Below are 21,150 nucleotides of genomic sequence, written 5' to 3' on the forward strand. Positions count from 1 at the left end.
GTACAGTGAAAAGTATTTTTCTGCAAGCAGCTCAACAGATCATTCAGTCCATGGAAGAAAAGGGAATTAAACAAAATTCAAGAAAATACATGAGAATACATAATAGGGCAACACAAGATATACAATGTAACTACATAAGCATTGGCATCGGTTGAAGCATACAGGGTGTAGTGTTAATGAGGTCAGTCAATAAGAGGGTCATTTAGGAATCTGGTGACAGTGGGGAAGAAGCTGTTTTTGAGTCTGTTCGTGCGTGTTCTCAGACTTCTGTATCTCCTGCCTGATGGAAGAAGTTGGGAGAGTGAGTAAGCCGGGTGGGAGGAATCCTTGATTATGCAGCCCGCTTTCCCCAGGCAGCGGGTGGTGTAGATGGAGTCAATGGATGGGAGGCAGGTTTGTGTGATGGACTGGGCGGTATTCACGACTCTCTGAAGTTCCTTGCGGTCCTGGGCCGAGCAGTTGCCATACCAGGCTGTGATGCAGCCCGATAGGATGCTTTCTATAGTGCATCTGTAAAAGTTGGTAAGGGTTAATGTGGACATGCCGAATTTCCTTAGTTTCCTGAGGAAGTATAGGCGCTGTTGTGCTTTCTTGGTGATAGCGTCGACGTGAGTGGACCAGGACAGATTTTTGGTGGTGTGCACCCCTAGGAATTTGAAAGATGGGAGATGCTGCTGAAGCAGGCAATAGGAAGACGCTGAAGTAACTGATGTTGGGATGGTTCACCAACACATCCTATAATAATGCTTTGTTTACACAGGTGGTTATAGCTTGTCTTTCTCGACTGTGGCCTGAGGATTCTTCACAGTGACTGGCCAACTCTGTATTCCCTCCAGGCACAGCGCTGCAGTGGCCGGATGAGGCACTGCAGGGAACGGCCTGGCACTCAGTCCCAGGGCCTGAAGGACGGGTAAGTGACAGGAGTCCAAGGGTTGGGAGAGTTCGGAGCGCATGGATCGTCACGGGGGTGGGGGGGGGGGGGGGGGGGGGGGGTGGGGGGGGTGGGGGGGGGGGGGTGATGAGGGTCACAGGGGATAGGCCAGGGTGGTGGTGGAGGGATCTCTGGAGATCGTAGGCCACCCTCAGTGCGGCGACGAGGGGATCTTCACAGTAACCTCATTGCAGTGTTAATGTCAGCCTACTTGTGACACGAATAAAGATTATTATTTTAAAAAATAATTTTATAGTACCCACGGGCAGCACGGTAGCACAAGTGGATAGCACTGTGGCTTCACAGCGCCGGGGGCCCAGGTTCGATTCCCCGCTGGGTCACTGTCTGTGCGGAGTCTGCACGTTCTCCCCGTGTCTGCGTGGGTTTCCTCCGGGTGCTCCGGCTTCCTCCCACAGCCCAAAGACCTGCAGGTTAGGTGGATTAGCCATGATAAATTGCCTTTAGTGCCCAAAAAAGTTAGGAGGGGTTATTTGGTTACCTAAGGATAGGGTGGAAGTGAGGGCTTAAGTGGGTCGGCGCAGACTCGATGGGCCGAATGGCCTCCTTCTGCACTGAATGTCCTAGTCAAGTCTCAATTCATTTTTTCCCATTAAAGGGCAATTTAGCGTGGCCAATTCACTTACCCTGCACATCTTTGGGTTGTGGGGGTGAGACCCACGCAGACACGGGGAGAATGTGCAAACTCCACACGGACAGTGACCCAGGGCCGGGATTGAACCTGGGACCTCAGCGCCGTGCGGCAGCAATGCTAACCACTGCACCACCATGCTGCCCACGAGATTATTATATATATATCCCCCTATATAACACTACATAGGAATGAATTGTTCCCCCTTTCTCAATTTCCCCAGTGTAAGCAGTGAATAGGTGGGTTGACAGCACAATTAAGTGATAAACTATTTCCTCTTGTTGCTGGGAATCCAGAACAAACAGGAAGAACCTGATATGCTGCCCAAGTGTGATGTCAGGAGCACTTTGTCACACATAAGAAATGTGGGACTGTAGCCTCCCCAAAACGCTGTTGAGTTTCTGAGTATTAAAAATTCCAAAATGGAGATTGACAGTTAAGGGATCTTGAAACGCTGAAACTTGCAGCTCAGAATGTGGCCATTCAGCCCACTGAGCCTGTGTTGCCTCTTAATAATAATAATAATAATAATAATTGCTCATTGTCACAAGTAGGCTTCAATGAAGTTACTGTGAAAATCCCCTAGTCGCCACATTCCGGCGCCTGTTCGGGGAGGCCGGTACGGGAATTGAACCCGCGCTGCTGGCCTTGTTCTGCATTACAAGCCAGCTGTTTAGCCCACTGTGCTAAACCAGCCCCTCCACTGTGCTAAACCAGCCCCTCTTTGAAAGAGCAGTGACGGTTAGTCCCACCTTTGTGCTTTGATTGAAACCCTGTACCTCCTCATCCTCAAGCCCCTAACTCCCGTTTAAAATTATTTATAGATTCAGCTTCTCTGCATTTTCAGGTGAAACGTTCCAGATCTCTTGAAGCAGTGACATCCTAAAGCCACTCACCAAATAGAATATTTGCTTCTCTATTTACTCAATCCAACCTCTTATCACCTTGAACATCTCTTAAGTCACCTCCCTGCTCCAAGGGGAATCTCTCCTCAACCAACCTCTCCTCATAACTGCAGGTCCTTCATCCTCGGTGAAGTGAAAATCGCTTATTGTCACGAGTAGGCTTCAATGGAGTTACTGTGAAAAGCCTCTAGTCGCCACATTCCGGCGCCTGTCCGGGGAGGCTGGTATGGGAATCGAACCGTGCTGCTGGCCTGCTTTAAAAGCCAGCGATTTAGCCCAGTGAGCTAAACCATCCCCTAGTGAGCTAAACCAGCCCTCCCCAGTGGAGTTTTACCAGGATTTTAAGGGTTAAGTAAACAAGGTAGGTGTCGGTCGGCACGGTAGCACAGTGGTTAGCACTGTTGTTTCACAGCGCCGGGGTCCCAGGTTCGATTGCCGGGTTTGGTCACTGTCTGGCATAGTCTGCACGTTCTTCCCGTGTCGGCGTTGGGTTTTCCTCCGGGTGCTCCGGCTTCCTCCCACACGTCCCGAAAGACGTGCTTGTTAGGTGAATTGGACATTCTGACTTCTCCCTCGGTGTACCCAAACAGGTGCCGGAATGTGGCGACTAGGGGCTTTTCACAGTAACTTCATTGCAGTGTTAATGTAAGCCTACTTGTGACAATAAAGATTATTATTATATAGATCAGCCATAATAGAATAATGGAACAGTTCTGGCGGACCGGGTGGCATATTTCTGTTCCTGTGGTGTTAATAATAGAAAACCTATAATGAGTGGCAGGAAGGAATAATTCCATTTTATTAACTTCACGTTCCCAAAAATCGTAAATGAATCACGCAAATATTAACCGACATCCTGTGCTCCTAAAAATAAAAGGACACAGAGAGCGCAGCAGCTGCGAGGGGGAGTTTAGTTTGGGCACAGGTGAACCTTGGGTCTGGCTGAGGGAGACTTTCAGGAGGAAACAGGCATGGACCCTCATTAAGGTGATGATTTATGTTGTGTGAATCTGTAACAGGAGGGTAGCAGAGCTAACCCGGGCTCGCTGCTACTGCTCCTGAGTGCAGTTTGGGGCTGTTTAGCACACTGGGCTAAATCGCTGGCTTTGAAAGCAGACCAAGGCAGGCCAGCAGCACGGTTCGATTCCCGTAACAGCCTCCCCGAACAGGCGCCGGAATGTGGTGACTAGGGGCTTTTCACAGTAACTTCATTGAAGCCTACTCGTGACAATAAGCGATTTTCATTTCATTTTCATTTCAGTTTGATGCTGTGATCATGACAAGGCCAGCAGATTCAATTGCACTGCCCTTGGTCTGCAGCAGACGCCCGATTGTACAAGAGCTGTATGTACAGTTGTACCAGAAACGTGTTAGTTTTACAGACAGAGGCAGTGAAGGGGATGTTCCTTTCACCTAGTCCCCTCGAACTGCACAGGGTGCAGTTTTGAAGGTTTTTAAAAATCAGTGTGATATGAATTGAGCTACACTTGTATCGACACATTGTCCTATGTGAAAGTGTTACTCATGATACGTATCCTTGGAATGATTGCTTATCCTTGTTGCTGGTACAGTAAGTGCGTCTGTTTTGGGTCTCGACTGTCGGGTGAAGGCTGGGTGAGGCCTCGCACCTCCCGTGATTCAGGGTCACACCGCTGTGCTGTGGGGATGTCTCTGACTTTTGACCATTTGATATTTGACTCCAGCAGTTCTGGTTTGGCGAAAGACCGTAATTAACAGAGGGTTTTATTGAGGGTGTGACAGATTCTGTCTACTGGCACAGGTTAGTTTATCAATCCAGGAGCGATTAAGCTGCGTTCAGCTGATGGCGATCGATCCTGATGGTTGGCCTATCATCCAAGGAGCAGAGTTGCCTTATTCCAGGTGGATTTCCATCTGCCGGTGATACAAAGCTCTCGACCGTCAGAATTTGGGCATTAAAGAGGCGGGAAGATGGTTTGTAACTAACCTTTGTAAAATGAAACAACTTGCTCCTTTAATGACTTAAGATAATTCGCAAAAGAAACTGGAGCAAGGTGAGGAGATTTCTAAATTGTACGTGGGAGTTCTAATCTGGATTAGGCTGTCTGAATGAGCAGTGGAAGCAGGTTCAATCCTAAAAATCAGAAGGAAATTAAAAAGGACGGACTTGCAGAGCTATGGGGAAAGAGCAGAGGCCATGTATTTAATCAATTACTCTTTCAAAGAGCTAGCACAGCACAATGGGTCAAATGGCCTCCTGCTCTTGTGTAAAAGTCTATGATTCTTCCACAGGCAGGTTATCGACAAGTGAAAGATAGGTAGCTTCAAAAATTGAAGGGGAAATATTAGAATGTGCGAGAACATTACAAGATATATAACCTACTTAAAGTTTAAATAGAGAGGAAGTAAGAGGCAGGAAACGGTACAACTATGTAAAGTGAACTGTTTTATTTCCTTGCAAGATTGTTTTACATTTAGTCAAAATATAGAAGTAGATTTCTTTTTGGCGAAATTGTAATAATATTTTTCTGTGCCAAAGTGGGGGAGCTGAAAACAGACAACACTTTGGAACGGTCAGAAGGTTAAAACAATGCGGGGATTGAAGGCTGTTGGGTGGGAAGGGAATGAAAGGTTAGTGGAATCCCTGTACATGCTGTTAATAAATTGCAACTTCAGCTGCGTCAGTGGCTGCGAGTGTCTGTGCATGTGCGTCAGTGCATGTCTGCACATGTAAACCAGAGTTTGCGTGCATGCACTGTAGGTTATAAACAAATGCAGCTTCTACAGTGCAACTTGTCCCAGTTTGCCATTTCAATGGACTCCTTGTATAGATTTGGGATTTAGCATTTTGTTTATTTGAGGGATTTTACGTCAGAGATTGGATCTGGAGGAGGGAATGGCTGCTCTCTATTACCTGGGGGGGGGGGGGTTGCAGAAGAAGGTTCACCAGATCCGTTCTTAGATGCGAGATGCCTTTTGATGGGAGATTGGGTTGAATGGGTCTATATTCCCGGGAATTTGAGCGTGAGAATTGATCATATTAAAATGCATGAAACTCATAGAAGGCTGGTGGTCAGGAAGGGTAGCTCAGTGGTTAGCACTGTTGCTTCACGGTCCCAGGTTCGATTCCTGGTCGGGTCACTGTCCGCGCGGAGTCTGTGTGGGTTTCCTCCGGGTGCTCCGGTTTCCTCCCACAAGTCCCGAAAGACGTGCTTGTTGGGTGAATTGGACATTCTGAATTCTCCCTCTGTGTACCCGAACGGGCGCCGGAATGTGGCGACGAGGGGATTTTCACAGTAAGCTCACTGCCGTGTTAATGTAAGCCTACTGGCAACACTAATAAAAATCAAGGGATATGGGAATCTGACAGGAAAGTGTCGAGTCGAGGTGGATCGGCCTTGATGAGCGACAGAGTAGGTTTGAAGAGCTCTCTGTACGACTGGTATTTTGTATTTCTGATGTACTTGGACTCAGTTGTTGTGAGTACGTCACTCCCATCGACTGGAGATGAGGTCAGTGTCTGGCCACTGTGGAGTTGGCAGGAGTTCAGACTGCCGTTGACCTCAGGGCCTTGACAAAGAGAATCAGCTTCCAAAGCTGTTTGCTATTGAGTGACCCACGACTGGAGTGACCGATCAGCCTTTTGTGTGGCAGTGCGGCACACTCAGGAGCAAGTCACTGTCTGCTGGAGGGAGAATCCAACGTGTTATTGTTCCCTCCTTTGGGCCTCAGGATTGTAAATTGCATCATGAATGGGGCCCTTATGTCCCTCAGCTGTAACATGTGTCCGTATTGGTGAAGCGAGCAGTGGATAATCGTCTAGAAATTTGTGGAGAAGAATATATCTTCCATATCACAAAGTACGTTTTTTTAGAGGCACTATTAATGGTGAAACTGTTAACTTCTTGTTACTTGTCCAGCAATTTCTAGCCATCGCTTCATAAAACATGGGGGAGCCTTTTGGGATGGTGTTATTTTTCTTTTCAATAATCTTTATCGTCACAAGTAGGCTTACATTAACACTGCAATGAAGTTACTGTGAAACTATGCAGGGCCGGCTCAAGGTACCGGCAACTCGGGCAGTCGCCCGGGGCGCCATGTGCTAGGGGGCGCCAGAGACTCGGGTCCCGCGCATGCGCAGTTGGGCCGGTGCCAACCAGCGCATGCGCGGTGGCCGCCCTCCCCCAGGGCGGCCCCCCCCGGCTCAGTCCGCTCCCCCGCTCGGTCCGCTCCCCCTCGGTCCCCCCCCGCCCCCCCTCGGGTCCGCCCGCCCTCGGTCCGCCCCGCCCTTGGGTCCGCCCCCCCCGGGTCCGCCCCCCCCTCGGGTCCGCCCCCCCTCGGGTCCGCCCCCCCCTCGGGTCCGCACCCCCCCCGCCCCCCCCTCGGGTCCGCCCCCCCCCCCCCCCCCCCGGGTCCGCCCCCCCCCCCCGCCTCCCCCTCGGCCCCGCCCCCCCAAGGGCGCAGAAGTTCAGCTTGCCCGGGGCGCCAGCAACCCTAGGGCCGGCGCTGAAACTATGGGGGGGTGGGGGGGTTGCAGGGAGAGGGGAGGTGGTAGTTAAGCAGAATAAAAGGTGCCTTACTCCACATTTGATCAAGTTCCGCCTGACCTGGGGAATGCTTGGCGCACCCCAAATAGAGAAGTGACCTATTCATGGAGTTGACAATCGTGATAACCAAATCTTCTTTCTTCATTTTACTGCAGGACTGCTTAGGAAACACACTGCTTTACTGAGCCTTTTGTTTTTAAAGGAGGACCTAGGCTTTGCATTCTGTAACTGGGTGAACACTATTGCAAACTATTGTGTAGCGAGTGAATGCAGGCAATTACCATGGCACTGATGGTCCACGTGCTAGCTGCTGTTTTTGGAATGGGGTCATGGATAGCTATCAACGGCCTCTGGGTAGAACTACCTCTTATTGTGCCAGAGATCCCAGAAGGATGGTACCTCCCTTCATACCTCACCATCATCATCCAGTTAGCCAACGTCGGACCTTTGTTTGTCACACTGATGCACAAGTTCTGCCCCAGGAAACTGGACGAGACGGCCGTCATCTATGCCATTGTATGTTTAGGCATTGTGGCCTGCTTCCTTCTGCCTTTCTTCTGGAAAGTGACTACCATGTTTGGCGGGGCTCTGCACAGCACAGCGCTCCTGGTCTTGGCATTTTTTGTCTCGCTGGTGGACTGCACTTCCTCTGTGACCTTCCTGCCCTTCATGACCCGCCTGCAGCCCAAGTTCCTGACCAGTTATTTCATCGGAGAGGGCCTCAGTGGGCTGGTCCCAGGCCTCGTCGCATTAGGACAAGGTGTTGGGGTCGTTAGGTGCGTCAACATGACCATAAACACAACCAGCAGCGTGCCGTCGAACTCAACTGGGGGCAACAGCTACAGTATTGTTGCCCACTACCAGCCGGCCAATTTTCCCCCAAAGGTCTTCTTCTTTTTCCTCAGTGGTATGATGTCACTATGCTTGGTGGCATTCATTCTCCTCAACTATCTCCCGGAGTCCCATCACCAACGAGCAACCGGTAACTATGTTAAACAGACAGAAGCTGCCAATGGAGGGACAGATTTGAGCAAGATGGAGGTGGCGGAACAGCGACCCATGATCAGCCCTTCGGACGGTCAACAGGAAGCCAGAGTGAAAGCCATTTTCAGAACTGTGAGGTACTCTCCCTCAGAGATGGTACTTATCTTTCTTGTGCTGGCGTGGGTGAACGCACTGACCAATGCTGTCCTACCTTCTGTCCAATCCTACTCGTGCCTGCCGTATGGAAATTTAGCCTATCACTTATCTGCTGCCCTTGGAGCCATGGCCAACCCACTGGCATGCTTCGTTGCCATGTTCTACCCAAACCGGTAAGCTGCTGTTCTTGTTAATATCTGTTTTAAGATGCAAACATTACTAATGCCCATTCCGAGATACCCAAAGCACATATTAAGAGTCAAACATCTATTTATGGGAATGGAGTCACATGCAGACGAGGCAGGTCGGAAGGTTCCTACCCTGGGAGGGCCGGTTTTTATAACAATATTTCGACAGTCATTCGTGGTGTGACTAGTCAGCATGGCTTTGTCAGGGGGGGATCGATCATGTCTAACAAATTTGATTGAATTTTTTGAGGAGGTGACTAAGTGTGCAGATGAGGGGCAGTATAGTTGATGTAGTCTGCATGGACTTCAGTAAGGCTTTGACAAGGCCCCGCATGGGAGATTGAGCAAGATGGGGCCCTGGGAAATTTGGCAAATTGGATCCAAGATTGGCTCAGTGATAGGAGGCAGAGGGTGATGGTGGAAGGTTGTGTTTGTGACTGGCAGGCTGTGTCCAGCGGTGTACCGCAGGGTTCGGTGCTGGGTCCCCTGCTGCTTGTAGTGTACATTAATGATCTAGACGTGAAGCGGGACGTTTGATCAATAAGTTCGCAGATGACATGAAAATTGTTGTGTGTTAAGTGGAGAGGGGGAAAGCCTTCGATGACAGGATGAGATAGACTGGCCCTGGTCAGTTACTGTGTTCAGTTCTGGTCACCACACCATAGGAAGGAAGTGATTGCGCAAGAAAGGGTGCAGAGGAGATTCACCAGGATGTTGCCTGGGCTGGAGCGTTTCAGCTATGAAAAGGCTGATTAGGCCGGGGCTGTTCTCCTTCGAGCAGGGAGGGCTGAGGGGGGACCTGTTGAAAATGTACAAAATTTATGAGGGACACAGATAGGGTAGATAGGAAAAAACATTTATCCATCAGTAGAGGGGTCAATAACCAGGCGGGACAGATTTAAGATGAGGGGCAGGAGATTTAGAGGGGATCTGAGGAAATGCTTTTTCACCCAAAGCCTGGTGGGAATCTGGAACTCACTTCCTGAAAGGGTGATAGAGGCGGGAGCCCTTTAGAAGCATTTAGATGAGCGCCCCGGAGTACAACACTACGAGCCAAGTGCTGGAAAATGGGATTAGAATGGATGGGTGCTTGTTGGCTGGCACAGACAGGCTGGGCCGAAAGGCCTCCTTCTGTGCTGTGAAACTCTGACTCTATGTTGACCGCCCACAAATGTCCACAATTATCGGAATCAGGTTCCCAGGGATTTTAGTTCCTGATCTAAAGACGTTCAAGAACGAGGGCCGGGGCTACACCAGCTGGTCCATCAAGCCAGGCCTGCTACTGATGCCTGGAGTATGCCTGACATAATAACCTTCCACCCCCTTGCAGGGGAAAGATAATGTCCGGGTGGTCAACGTGGACTGAATTTGATGACTTGGATAGGATCACCCTGGGGGTCACCCATCTCTGACCCTATCCAAGTCATCAAATTCAGTCCACGTTGACCATTAACTGTTAAGCCGAATTAGATGCCATCGCTTAAAATAATGAAGGAACCTGAGGGGGAGGAGACCAATTTTTTGTTTGGACCCGAGAGTTGCTTTGATTCCGGATGTCGCACCTGTTCCTGCTAGCCCGCAGGGAGTGGCCCTTCGCCTCGCAGAGTACCCTGTCTCCCCGACAGGATTCCTGAGGCCGGCGAATAACCGGCTGCCATCGTGTAAATCACGACGGCCTCCGCAATTTAAATATGTCCCTGAGGGATATTCGCAGGCCGCAGAACCTGCTGCCCTTGAAAATGGAACATTTTGTACACGGCGCCGCAGTGGGTTAGCACTGCTGCCTCACGGCGCCGAGGTCCCGGGTTCGATCCCGGCTCTGGGTCACTGTCCGTGTGGAGTTTGCACATTCTCCCCGTGTCTGGGTGGGTTTCACTCCCCCCCCCCCCCCCCCCCCCAACACAAAGATGTGCAGGGCTAGGTGGATTGGCCACGCTAAATTGCCCCTTAATTGGAAAAATAAATTGGGTACTCTAAATTTATTTTAGAAAAGGAATATTTCTGCTGATTTAAAATTTTTAAGTGGAACCCGCACCCGTACTCCCCATCACGCTGAGGGGAGGTGGGGGGGGGGGGGGGTTGTTGTATTTAAACTCTCTTCACATAAGCTGTTATAATGATACAGGGTCGTTTCCATCATGTTCTTTATGACAGTAGCACACACCCTCCAATAGGGGGCAGAGACGCACGCTGTAAGTAACTGAAGCTCATGTCCCCCACCCTGTGGCAGGAGTGTGGAACAGCAGGAGGGTCCAGTGCCACCTTTACTCACTTGACAAGGTGTTGCTTTGAATCGTGCTGTGATTAAGACGATAGCCATGCAAACTAATACCTCTGCCCAGATATGGAAACAAATACCCTGCAACTGAATCAGACTGGGCAGGTTTCAGCGTGCCTCTATCATACCCCGGGCAGCACGGTAGCACAAGTGGATAGCACTGTGGCTTCACAGCGCCAGGGTCCCAGGTTCGATTCCCCGCTGGGTCACTGTCTGTGCGGAGTCTGCACGTTCTCCCTGTGTCTGCGTGGGTTTCCTCCGGGTGCTCCGGTTTCCACCCTCAGTCCAAAGACGTGCAGGTTAGGTGGATTGGCCGTGATAAATTGCCCTAAGTGACCAAAAAGGTTGGGAGAGGTTATTGGGTTACGGGGATAGGGTGGAAGTGAGGGCTTAAGTGGGTCGGTGCAGACTCGATGGGCCGAATGGCCTCCTTCTGCACTCTATGTTCTATGTACCCCCTTGCTCTGGAGTCCCTGGCCAAAGGAAAACAGTTTCCCCCTGTCGACCCTATTGAATCGTTAATATTTCAGACACCTTGATTGGATCACCTCTCAAACGTGAATATGAGCCTAGTCTTTGGGCGTGTTCTGAAGTGGTGGAGGGTGGCTCCCTAGTGGCCGACGGCGGAATATTTGCACCTCTCGCTGCAGCAAAGCGAGAGGTACCTACCCTTCCTGAGTTGGGAGTGCCTGAGCTGAATGCAGTTACTTCAGCTGGGGTCTGGCCAATACTCGGGGCAACTGAGCAGAAACTCCCTCTGCATTACCTGCTGTCTCCAACCCAGTGCCCAGGTGAGCTGGAGAAGAGTTCCGACTGCGGCTGACTCCAGGGCGATTGAAAATAGATTGTCTCCAGAAAGATAATCTCCACAGAAACCCAAAGGATGTGCTTCCTGTCTGACTGGGGTGTTCAAGACAGAAAGGACAGATGAATCTCGGTGGAGATTGGGAGCCGCCATTGGTGGCGTTCAGTCCTCCGAGCTTTCTGTCCTTGTTTAGAATGCTGGTTTGTGTTAATGTTCTTTGTTTCCCTTCCAGGTCACTGAAGCTGATGGGGTTCCTGGTGCTAAGTGGCAGTGCCCTGGCCTCCTATATCATGGCCATGGCCGTTCTGAGTCCATGCCCCTGGCTGGCTCAGACCAACTCTGGGACCACCCTCATTGTGAGTGTTCTTTCACCCAAATTTTATATTCCGAACCTCCTGAAATCGGCTTCAAAAGTAAGATCTGTTCTGTCATGCCTTTATTCACCTTCAGACAACCCGTTGCAGTCCCTGAGGTGTAGGTACGCCCACAGTGCTGTTAGGAAGGGAGTTGCAGGATTTTGACCCAGCGACAGTGAAGGAACGGCTGATATATTTCCAAATCAGGGTGGTGAATGGCTTGCAGAGGAACTTTCAGGTTGTGGTATCTGTGGTGCACCCACAGTGCTGCACCTCTGACTGTGCGGCACTCCCTCAGTACTGACCCTCTGACAGTGCAGCATTCCCTCAGTACTGACCCTCTGACAGTGCGGCACTCCCTCAGTACTGACCCTCTGACAGTGCAGCACTCCCTCAGTACTGACCCTCTGACAGTGCGGCACTCCCTCAGTACTGACCCTCTGATAGTGCAGCACTCCCTCAGTACTGACCCTCCCACAGTGCAGCACTCCCTCAGTACTGACCCTCTGACAGTGCAGCACTCCCTCAGTACTGACCCTCTGACAGTGCAGCACTCCCTCAGTACTGACCCTCTGACAGTGCAGCACTCCCTCAGTCCTGACCCTCTGACAGTGCAGCACTCCCTCAGTACTGACCCTCTGACAATGCAGCGCTCCCTCAGTACTGACCCTCTGACAATGCAGCGCTCCCTCAGTACTGACCCTCTGACAGTGCAGCACTCCCTCAGTACTGACCCTCTGACTGTGCGGCTCTCCCTCAGTACTGACCCTCTGACAGTGCAGCACTCCCTCAGTACTGACCCTCTGACAGTGCAGCACTCCCTCAGTACTGACCCTCTGACAGTGCGGCACTCACTCAGTACTGACCCTCTGACAGTGCAGCACTCCCTCAGTACTGACCCTCTGACAGTGCAGCGCTCCCTCAGTACTGACCCTCTGACAGTGCAGCACTCCCTCAGTACTGACCCTCTGACAGTGCGGCACACCCACAGTACTGACCCTCTGACAGTGCAGCGCTCCCTCAGTACTGACCCTCTGACAGTGCAGCACTCCCTCAGTACTGACCCTCTGACAGTGCAGCACTCCCTCAGTACTGACCCTCTGACAGTGCAGCACTCCCTCAGTACTGACCCTCTGACAGTGCAGCACTCCCTCAGTACTGACCCTCTGACAGTGCAGCACTCCCTCAGCACTGACCCTCTGACAGTGCAGCACTCCCTCAGTACTGACCCTCTGACAGTGCAGCACTCCCTCAGTACTGACCCTCTGACAGTGCGGCACACCCACAGTACTGACCCTCTGACAGTGCAGCGCTCCCTCAGTACTGACCCTCTGACAGTGCAGCACTCCCTCAGTACTGACCCTCTGACAGTGCAGCACTCCCTCAGTACTGACCCTCTGACAGTGCAGCACTCCCTCAGTACTGACCCTCTGACAGTGCAGCACTCCCTCAGTACTGACCCTCTGACAGTGCAGCACTCCCTCAGCACTGACCCTCTGACAGTGCAGCACTCCCTCAGTACTGACCCTCTGACAGTGCGGCACTCCCTCAGTACTGACCCTCTGACAGTGCAGCACTCCCTCAGTACTGACCCTCTGACAGTGCAGCACTCCCTCAGTACTGACCCTCTGACAGTGCAGCACTCCCTCAGTACTGACCCTCTGACAGTGCGGCACTCCCTCAGTACTGACCCTCTGACAGTGCGGCACTCCCTCAGTACTGACCCTCTGACAGTGCAGCACTCCCTCAGTACTGACCCTCTGACAGTGCAGCACTCCCTCAGTACTGACCCTCTGACAGTGCAGCACTCCCTCAGTGAGGAAATGAATAAATGAATGGGATAAAATTAGGCACTAGGACCCTGAGGGCACTGGTCAGAAGGAATCAAAGATGCTGGGGTTACAATGCAAAGTGACCAATTAGGATATAGGGCCAGGTCAGGAGGTGTATAGAATGACCAATGGGAAGCTTATATGTGAATCTTACTGTGATTTTGAATATATCAGCAGAAGCTTCTTTGTATTCTGTCTCTCTTTATTCTGGGCTCTCAGAAGACAGTGTGTGTGTCCTGAGGTCCTATGGATTAAGTCAGCCTTGCAAGTTAGTTATTATTAAATGATATGATTCCTGCAAATCCATCTCAGATTTTATTGAATCTAGACTGACAGCAAATTAACCAGGAATCCACATTAGTACTGACCCTCTGACAGTGCAGCACTCCCTCAGTACTGACCCTCTGACAGTGCGGCACTCCCTCAGTACTGACCCTCTGACGGTGCGGCACTCCCTCAGTACTGACCCTCTGACAGTGCGGCACTCCCTCAGTACTGACCCTCTGACAGTGCAGCACTCCCTCAGTACTGACCGTCTGAAAGTGCAGCACTCCCTCAGTACTGACTCTCTGACAGTGCAGCACTCCCTCAGTACTGACTCTCTGACAGTGCAGCATTCCCTCAGTACTGGCCCTCTGACAGTGCAGCACTCCCTCAGTACTGACCCTCTGACAGTGCGGCACTCCCTCAGTACTGACCCTCTGACAGGGCAGCACTCCCTCAGTACTGACCCTCTGACAGGGCAGCACTCCCTCAGTACTGATCCTCTGACAGTGCAGTGCCTCCTCAGTACTGACCCTCTGACAGTGCAGCATTCCCTCAGTACTGACCCTCTGACAGTGCGGCACTCCCTCAGTACTGACCCTCTGACAGGGCAGCACTCCCTCAGTACTGACCCTCTGACAGTGCGGCACTCCCTCAGTACTGACCCTCTGACAGTGCAGCACTCCCTCAGTACTTCCCCTCTGACAGTGCAGCACTCCCTCAGTAATGACCCTCTGTCACTCCCTCAGTAATGACCCTCTGTCAGTGCTGCGCTCCCTCAGTACTGACCCTCTGACAGTGCAGCACTCCCTCAGTACTGACCCCCTGACAGTGCGGAGGTCTCTCAGTACTGACTCTCTGACAGTGCATCGCTCCCTCAGTACTGACTCTCTGACAGTGCAACACGCCCTCAGTACTGACCCTCTGACAGTGCGGCACTCCCTCAGTACTGACCCTCTGACAGTGCAGCACTCCCTCAGTACTGACCCTCTGACAATGCGGCACTCCCTCAGTACTGACCCTCTGACAGTGCAGCACTCCCTCAGTACTGACCCTCTGACAGTGCAGCACTCCCTCAGTACTGACCCTCTGACAGGGTGGCACTCCCTCTGTACTGACCCTCTGACAGTGCAGCACTCCCTCAGTACTGATCCTTTGACAGTGCGGCACTCCCTCAGTACTGACCCTCTGACAGTGCAGCACTCCCTCAGTACTGACCCTCTGACAGTGCGGCATTCCCTCAGTACTGACCCTCTGACAGTACAGCACTCCCTCAGTACTGACCCTCTGACAGTGCGGCACTCCCTCAGTACTGACCCTCTGACAGTGCAGCACTCCCTCAGTACTGATCCTTTGACAGTGCTGCGCTCCCTCAGTACTGACCCTCTGACAGTGCGGCACTCCCTCAGTACTGACCCTCTGACAGTGCAGCACTCCCTCAGTACTGACCCTCTGACAGTGCGGCACTCCCTCAGTACTGACCCTCTGACAGTACAGCACTCCCTCCGTACTGACCCTCTGACAGTGCGGCGCTCCCTCAGTACTGACCCTCTGACAGTGCGCCACTCCCTCAGTACTGATCCTTTGACAGTGCGGCACTCCCTCAGTACTGACCCTCTGGCAGTGCGGCACTCCCTCAGTACTGACCCTCTGATAGTGCACCACTCCCTCAGTACTGATCCTTTGACAGTGCAGCGCTCCCTCAGTACTGACCCTCTGACAGTGTGGCACTCCCTCAGTACTGATCCTTTGACAGTGCGGCACTCCCTCAGTACTGACCCTCTGACAGTGCAGCACTCCCTCAGTACTGACCCTCTGACAGTGCAGCGCTCCCTCAGTACTGACCCTCTAACAGTGCGGCACTCCCTCAGTACTGAGCCTCTGACAGTCCGGCAGTCCCTCAGTACTGACCCTCTGACAGTGCGGCATTCCCTCAGTACTGACCCTCTGACAGTGCGGCACTCCCTCAGTACTGATCCTTTGACAGTTCAGCTCTCCCTCAGTAGTGACCCTCTGACAGTGTGGCACTCCCTCAGTACTGATCCTTTGACAGTGCGACACTCCCTCAGTACTGACCCTCTGACAGTGCAGCACTCCCTCTGTACTGACCCTCTGACAGTGCAGCGCTCCCTCAGTACTGACCCTCTGACAGTGCAGCGCTCCCTCAGTACTGACCCTCTGTCAGTGCGGCACTCCCTCAGTACTGACCCTCTGACAGTGCAGCACTCCCTCAGTACTGACCCTCTGACAGTGCGGCACTCCCTCAGTACTGACCCTCTGACAGTGCAGCACTCCCTCAGTACTGACCCTCTGACAGTGCAGCACTCCCTCAGTACTGACCCTCTGACAGTGCAGCGCTCCCTCAGTACTGACCCTCTGACAGTGCAGCGCTCCCTCAGTACTGACCCTCTGACAGTGCAGCGCTCCCTCAGTACTGACCCTCTGTCAGTGCGGCACTCCCTCAGGACTGACCCTCTGACAGTGCAGCACTCCCTCAGTACTGACCCTCTGACAGTGCGGCACTCCCTCAGTACTGACCCTCTGACAGTGCGGCACTCCCTCAGTACTGACCCTCTGACAGTGCAGCACTCCCTCAGTACTGACCCTCTGACAGTGCAGCACTCCCTCAGTACTGACCCTCTGACAGTGCGGCACTCCCTCAGTACTGACCCTCTGACAGTGCAGCACTCCCTCAGTACTGACCCTCTGACGGTGCAGCACTCCCTCAGTACTGACCCTCTGACAGTGCAGCACTCCCTCAGTACTGACCCTCTGACAGTGCAGCACTCGCTCAGTACTGACCCTCTGACAGTGCAGCATTCCCTCAGTACTGACCCTCTGACAGTGCGGCATTCCCTCAGTACTAACCCTCTGACAGTGCGGCACTCCCTCAGTACTGACCCTCTGACAGTGCAGCACTCGCTCAGTACTGACCCTCTGACAGTGCAGCACTCCCTCAGTACTGACCCTCTGCCAGTGCGGCACTCCCTCAGTACTGACCCTCTGACAGTGCGGCACTCCCTCAGTACTGACCCTCTGACAGTGCGGCACTCCCTCAGTACTGACCCTCTGACATTGCAGCACTCCCTCAGTACTGACCCTCTGACAGTGCGTCACTCCCTCAGTACTGACCCTCTGACAGTGCAGCACTCCCTCAGTACTGACCCTCTGACAGTGCAGCGCTCCCTCAGTACTGACCCTCTGACAGTGCAGAATTCCCTCAGTACTGACCCTCTGACAGGGCGGCACTCCCTCAGTACTGACCCTCTGACAGTGTGGCACTCCCTCAGTACTGACCATCTGACAGTGCGGCACTCCCTCAGTACTGACCCTCTGACAGTGCAGCACTCCCTCAGTACTGACCCTCTGACAGTGCAGCACTCCCTCAGTACTGACCCTCTGACAGTGCAGCACTGCCTCAGTACTGACCCTCTGACAGTGCGGCGCTCCCTCAGTACTGACCCTCTGACAGTGCGGCACTCCCTCAGTACTGACCCTCTGACAGTGCGGCGCTCCCTCAGTACTGACCCTCTGACAGTGCCGTGTTCCCTCAGTGCGACCAGTGATTTCCTCCGGGTGCTCCGGTTTCCTCCCACAAGTCCCCGAAGCTTGTTCGGTGAATTGGACATTCTGAATTCTCCCTCAGTGTACCCGAACAGGCGCCGGAATGTGGCGATGAGGGGATTTTCACAGTAACTTCATTGCAGTGTTAATGAAAGCCTACTTGTGACAATAAAAATTATTATTATTATAAGTGAAAATCGTCCATCACAACTAACCTGCTTTTTTTTTGCACCTTTCCAGTATCTGACTACACGATTGCTCCTCTGCGGGCTGTTGGGAGGTCTATAGTACCCTCCCAGCATTGTGATTTCACCCTTCTTATTCCTGAGCTCCACCCACAATGCCTCACTGCAAGGTCCCTCCAATGTGAGTTCCACCCACAATGCCTCACTGCAAGGTCCCTCCAATGTGTCCTCCCTCAACACAGCTGTGCTCTGCTCCCGAATCAGCAATGCAACTCCTGCTGTTTCCCCTTCTGTCCTGACTAAAACAACGATATTCCGGAATGTCAAGCTGGCAGTCCTGTCTCTCCTTCAACCATTTCTCCTTAATTGCAATAACATCATAGATCCATGCAGTAATCCAGACTCTCAGCTCATCTGTTTTACCTGTTATTCTTCTTACATTGAAGCTAACGCACTCCAGACCTACAGTCTCGCTGAGCCCTGTGGCTGATCTTACTCTGCGCTATGTTTATCTCAGTCTCACTTTTTCCCGCAGTCACTTCACTTACTGGCCTGCTGTTACGGTTCCCACCCCCCGGCACACTAGTTTCAACCCTCCCAAACAGCACGAACAAACCTCCCACCCAGGATATCACTGCCCCTCCAGTTCAGGTGCAACCCATCCTTCTTGTACAGGTCCCACCTTCCCCAGAATATATCCCAGTGATCCATGTATCTAAAGCCCTTCAGCCTACACCAGCTCTTTAGCCAGGTGTTCAACTTACTATCTCCCTATTCCAAGCCTCACCAGCACGGGGCACGGGGATTAATCCTGAGATTACTACCTTCGAGGTCCTGCTGTTTAGCTCCCGACCTAACTCCCTGAATTGTCTTTGCAGGACCTCTTCCCTCGTCCTGCCTATGTCATTAGTAACAATGTGGACAATGACATTGGCCTGTTTGCCCTCCTGTTTCAGGATGCCCTGTAGCCATTCAGAGACAGCCAGCACCCTGGTATCAGGCAGGCAACGCACCATCCTGGAGTCCCGGTTGCAGCAACATAAACGCCTGTCTGTGCCCCTGACTAACGAGTCTTCTGCTACTATCACTCGCTTGGACTTAGCCTGACCCTGCCCATAGGCCTGGCTGCTGCTAGTATCTTCCCCTGAGAGGCTATCCCCCCCCCCCCCCCCCCACAACAGTATCCAAAACGGTATACCTGTTTGAGAGGGGAATAGCCATAGGAGGCTCCTGCCTGACCTGCCTGCCTCTCCTGGCGGTCACCCATCTGTCTGAACCTCTGGTGTGACCACCTCCATGAAGTTGGTGTCTATCACCCCCTCTGCCCCCTGTGTACTCTGCAATGAGTCCAGTTGCTGCTCCAACTGAACTACACAATCTAAGAGGAGATGCAGCTGGTCACACTTCCCGCAAACATAGTCGTCAGGGATACTAGAAAGCTGCCTGATCTCCCACATCTGGCAGGAGGAGCATACCACTGCTATAACTGCCAGCTCTGCTCTTTTACACTTAAGAAAGATATAAGAATAAGAATCTTACCTTGCTTGTCCTCCGCACAGTGCCTTTTTTTTGGTTAGAGGAAAAGGGAGGGAGGGAAACACTAATATAGTGTTTTGGGCTTAACCGCTCCTTGCCACCAGGTCTTCAGTTACCCACAGTACCGTTGAAGTGACTGAGTTGATTTCTCCCAGAATCCTCTTCTTCCGCCTCTGCTGCATGAACAAATTTAAAATAATGAAAGCACGTGGGATTAGGGACGGTGTATTGAGAGGGATAGAAAACTGGTTGGCAGACAGGGAGCAAAGAGTAAGAACAAAGAGTAGGAACAAAGGGGTCTTTTTCAAATGGCAGGCAGCGACTAGTGGGGTACTGTAGGAATCGGTGCTGGGACCCCAGCTATTCACAATGTATGCAACCTTCACGCCCACTTCCGGGGCCGATTCTCCCCCCCGGGCGGGGCTAGGAGCGCGGCCCCGTGCGTCACGGCGGCGCGGCCTTGACGACGGTCGTCAAGGCTGCACGTCAAGCGTCACGCTGGCTGACGCGGCCGATGACGTCGGCCACGCATGCGCAGGTTGGACAACGCCAACCCGCGCATGCGCAGTTGGCGTCTTTTCCCTCAGCCGCCCCGCAAGACGTGGCGGCTTGATCTTGTGGCTGTCGGTGGGCACCGATCACGGACCTATGCCCCCCTTAGCACAGCCGTGGTACTGCCGTGCCAATCGGGCCCCCAGATGCCCCAAACGGGGATCTGGCGCCCGTTTCACGACGGCGGCGAGCAGGTGTGTTTGCTGCCGTGTTGAAACGGGCGTGAAGGCCCAGCCGCCCGGCCCATCGGCCTCGGAGAATCGCCACTCGCCGTAAAAAACGGCGAGCGGCGATTCGTGGCGTGGGTCGGGCGTGGGGGGGGTGGAGAATAGCAGGAGGGCGTGAAAAATGTCGGGAGGCCCTCCCGCTATTCTCCCACCCGGCCTGGGCGGCGGAGAATCGCGCCCGTGGTTTTTAAAAGCACAAGTGAACCGCGCCGTCGGGCACTCGGCCCATCGGAGGCAGAGAATGGCGGAGGCCCCGCAGCATACCAGATCGGGCCTGCTAATGACATACAAATGGTGTCTATGGATGTGCATTCCGGAACGCAATGATGCTGCTGTCGAGGTGCTGGAGCATTGCGATTTGACGCCTGCCGCGATTCCGGGGTCGGAGCGATTCCCCTCACAGTCGCCTTTTCCGATTTCGGTGTTGGCTGTCGGAGAATCCAGCCCCGCATGTTTTCAGGCAGCAGTTGGACACAGCACTTGGGGCAAATTGTATCAAAAGATATGGGGGGAAAGCGCGATTAGGCGTTGAGTTGGATGATCAGCCATGGTCATAATGAATGGCGGAGCAGGAAGAAAGGGCCGAATGGCCTTCTGCTGCTGCTATTTTCTATGTTTCTGACATTTGAGAGAGAGAGAGAGAGAGAGAGAGAGAGAGAGAGCAGAAAATACTCCCGAGAATGGTTCCAGAGATGAGGAAATTCAATTATGCAGACAGATTGGAGACGTTGGGATGTTTTCTTGGCAGAAGAGAAGGTTGAAGATGATTTGTCAAGAAGTATTCATAATCATGAGGTATTTGGGCCAATTGGACCCAAACTGTTCCCCATTGGTGGAAGAGGACCAGAGAGCACAGATTTAAGGTAATTGACTAAAGGGGCAAGGGCCACATGAGAACAAACCTTTTTTACACAGCGAGTGGTTAGGATCTGGAACACACTGTCTGACAGTGTGGTGGAGGCAGGTTCACACAGCGAGTGGTTAGGATCTGGAATGCACTGTGTGACAGTGTGGTGGAGGCAGGTTCAATCGAGGTATTTAAGAGGGAGTTGGATTATTGTCTGAAAATGAGGAATGTGCAAAGGCGTGGGGAGAAGTAGAGGGAGTGGCATTGGGTGAATTGCTCATTCCCAGAAGCAGCAGAGACAGGCGGAGCCTGGTGTTAGATTACAGAGATGTAATATGTATATTACTCATTTGTCTTGCCGAATT

At 52.4% G+C, this 21,150-nt stretch overlaps 1 protein-coding gene across 6 annotated transcripts in view; it reads left to right on the top strand.

The window, feature by feature from the left end:
- Positions 1-21,150, top strand: part of LOC119966633 (riboflavin transporter 2-like) — a 45,235-nt gene that overhangs the window by 22,155 nt on the left and 1,930 nt on the right. For 4 of the 6 annotated variants that reach the window (XM_038798661.1, XM_038798657.1, XM_038798659.1 and 1 more), the window contains exons 2-4: positions 761-910; positions 7,167-8,324; positions 11,655-11,778. In XM_038798661.1, the coding sequence (XP_038654589.1) occupies positions 7,279-8,324; positions 11,655-11,778 (1,170 nt within the window). In that variant the 5' untranslated portion in view covers positions 761-910; positions 7,167-7,278. Of the gene's footprint in view, positions 1-760; positions 911-4,059; positions 4,266-7,166; positions 8,325-11,654; positions 11,779-21,150 lie in introns of those variants that run through there. The other 2 variants (XM_038798663.1, XM_038798662.1) reach the window with 2 other exon arrangements.

Source organism: Scyliorhinus canicula, chromosome 5 (assembly GCF_902713615.1).
Source record: "Scyliorhinus canicula chromosome 5, sScyCan1.1, whole genome shotgun sequence".
NCBI classification, from domain to species: Eukaryota; Metazoa; Chordata; class Chondrichthyes; order Carcharhiniformes; family Scyliorhinidae; genus Scyliorhinus; species Scyliorhinus canicula.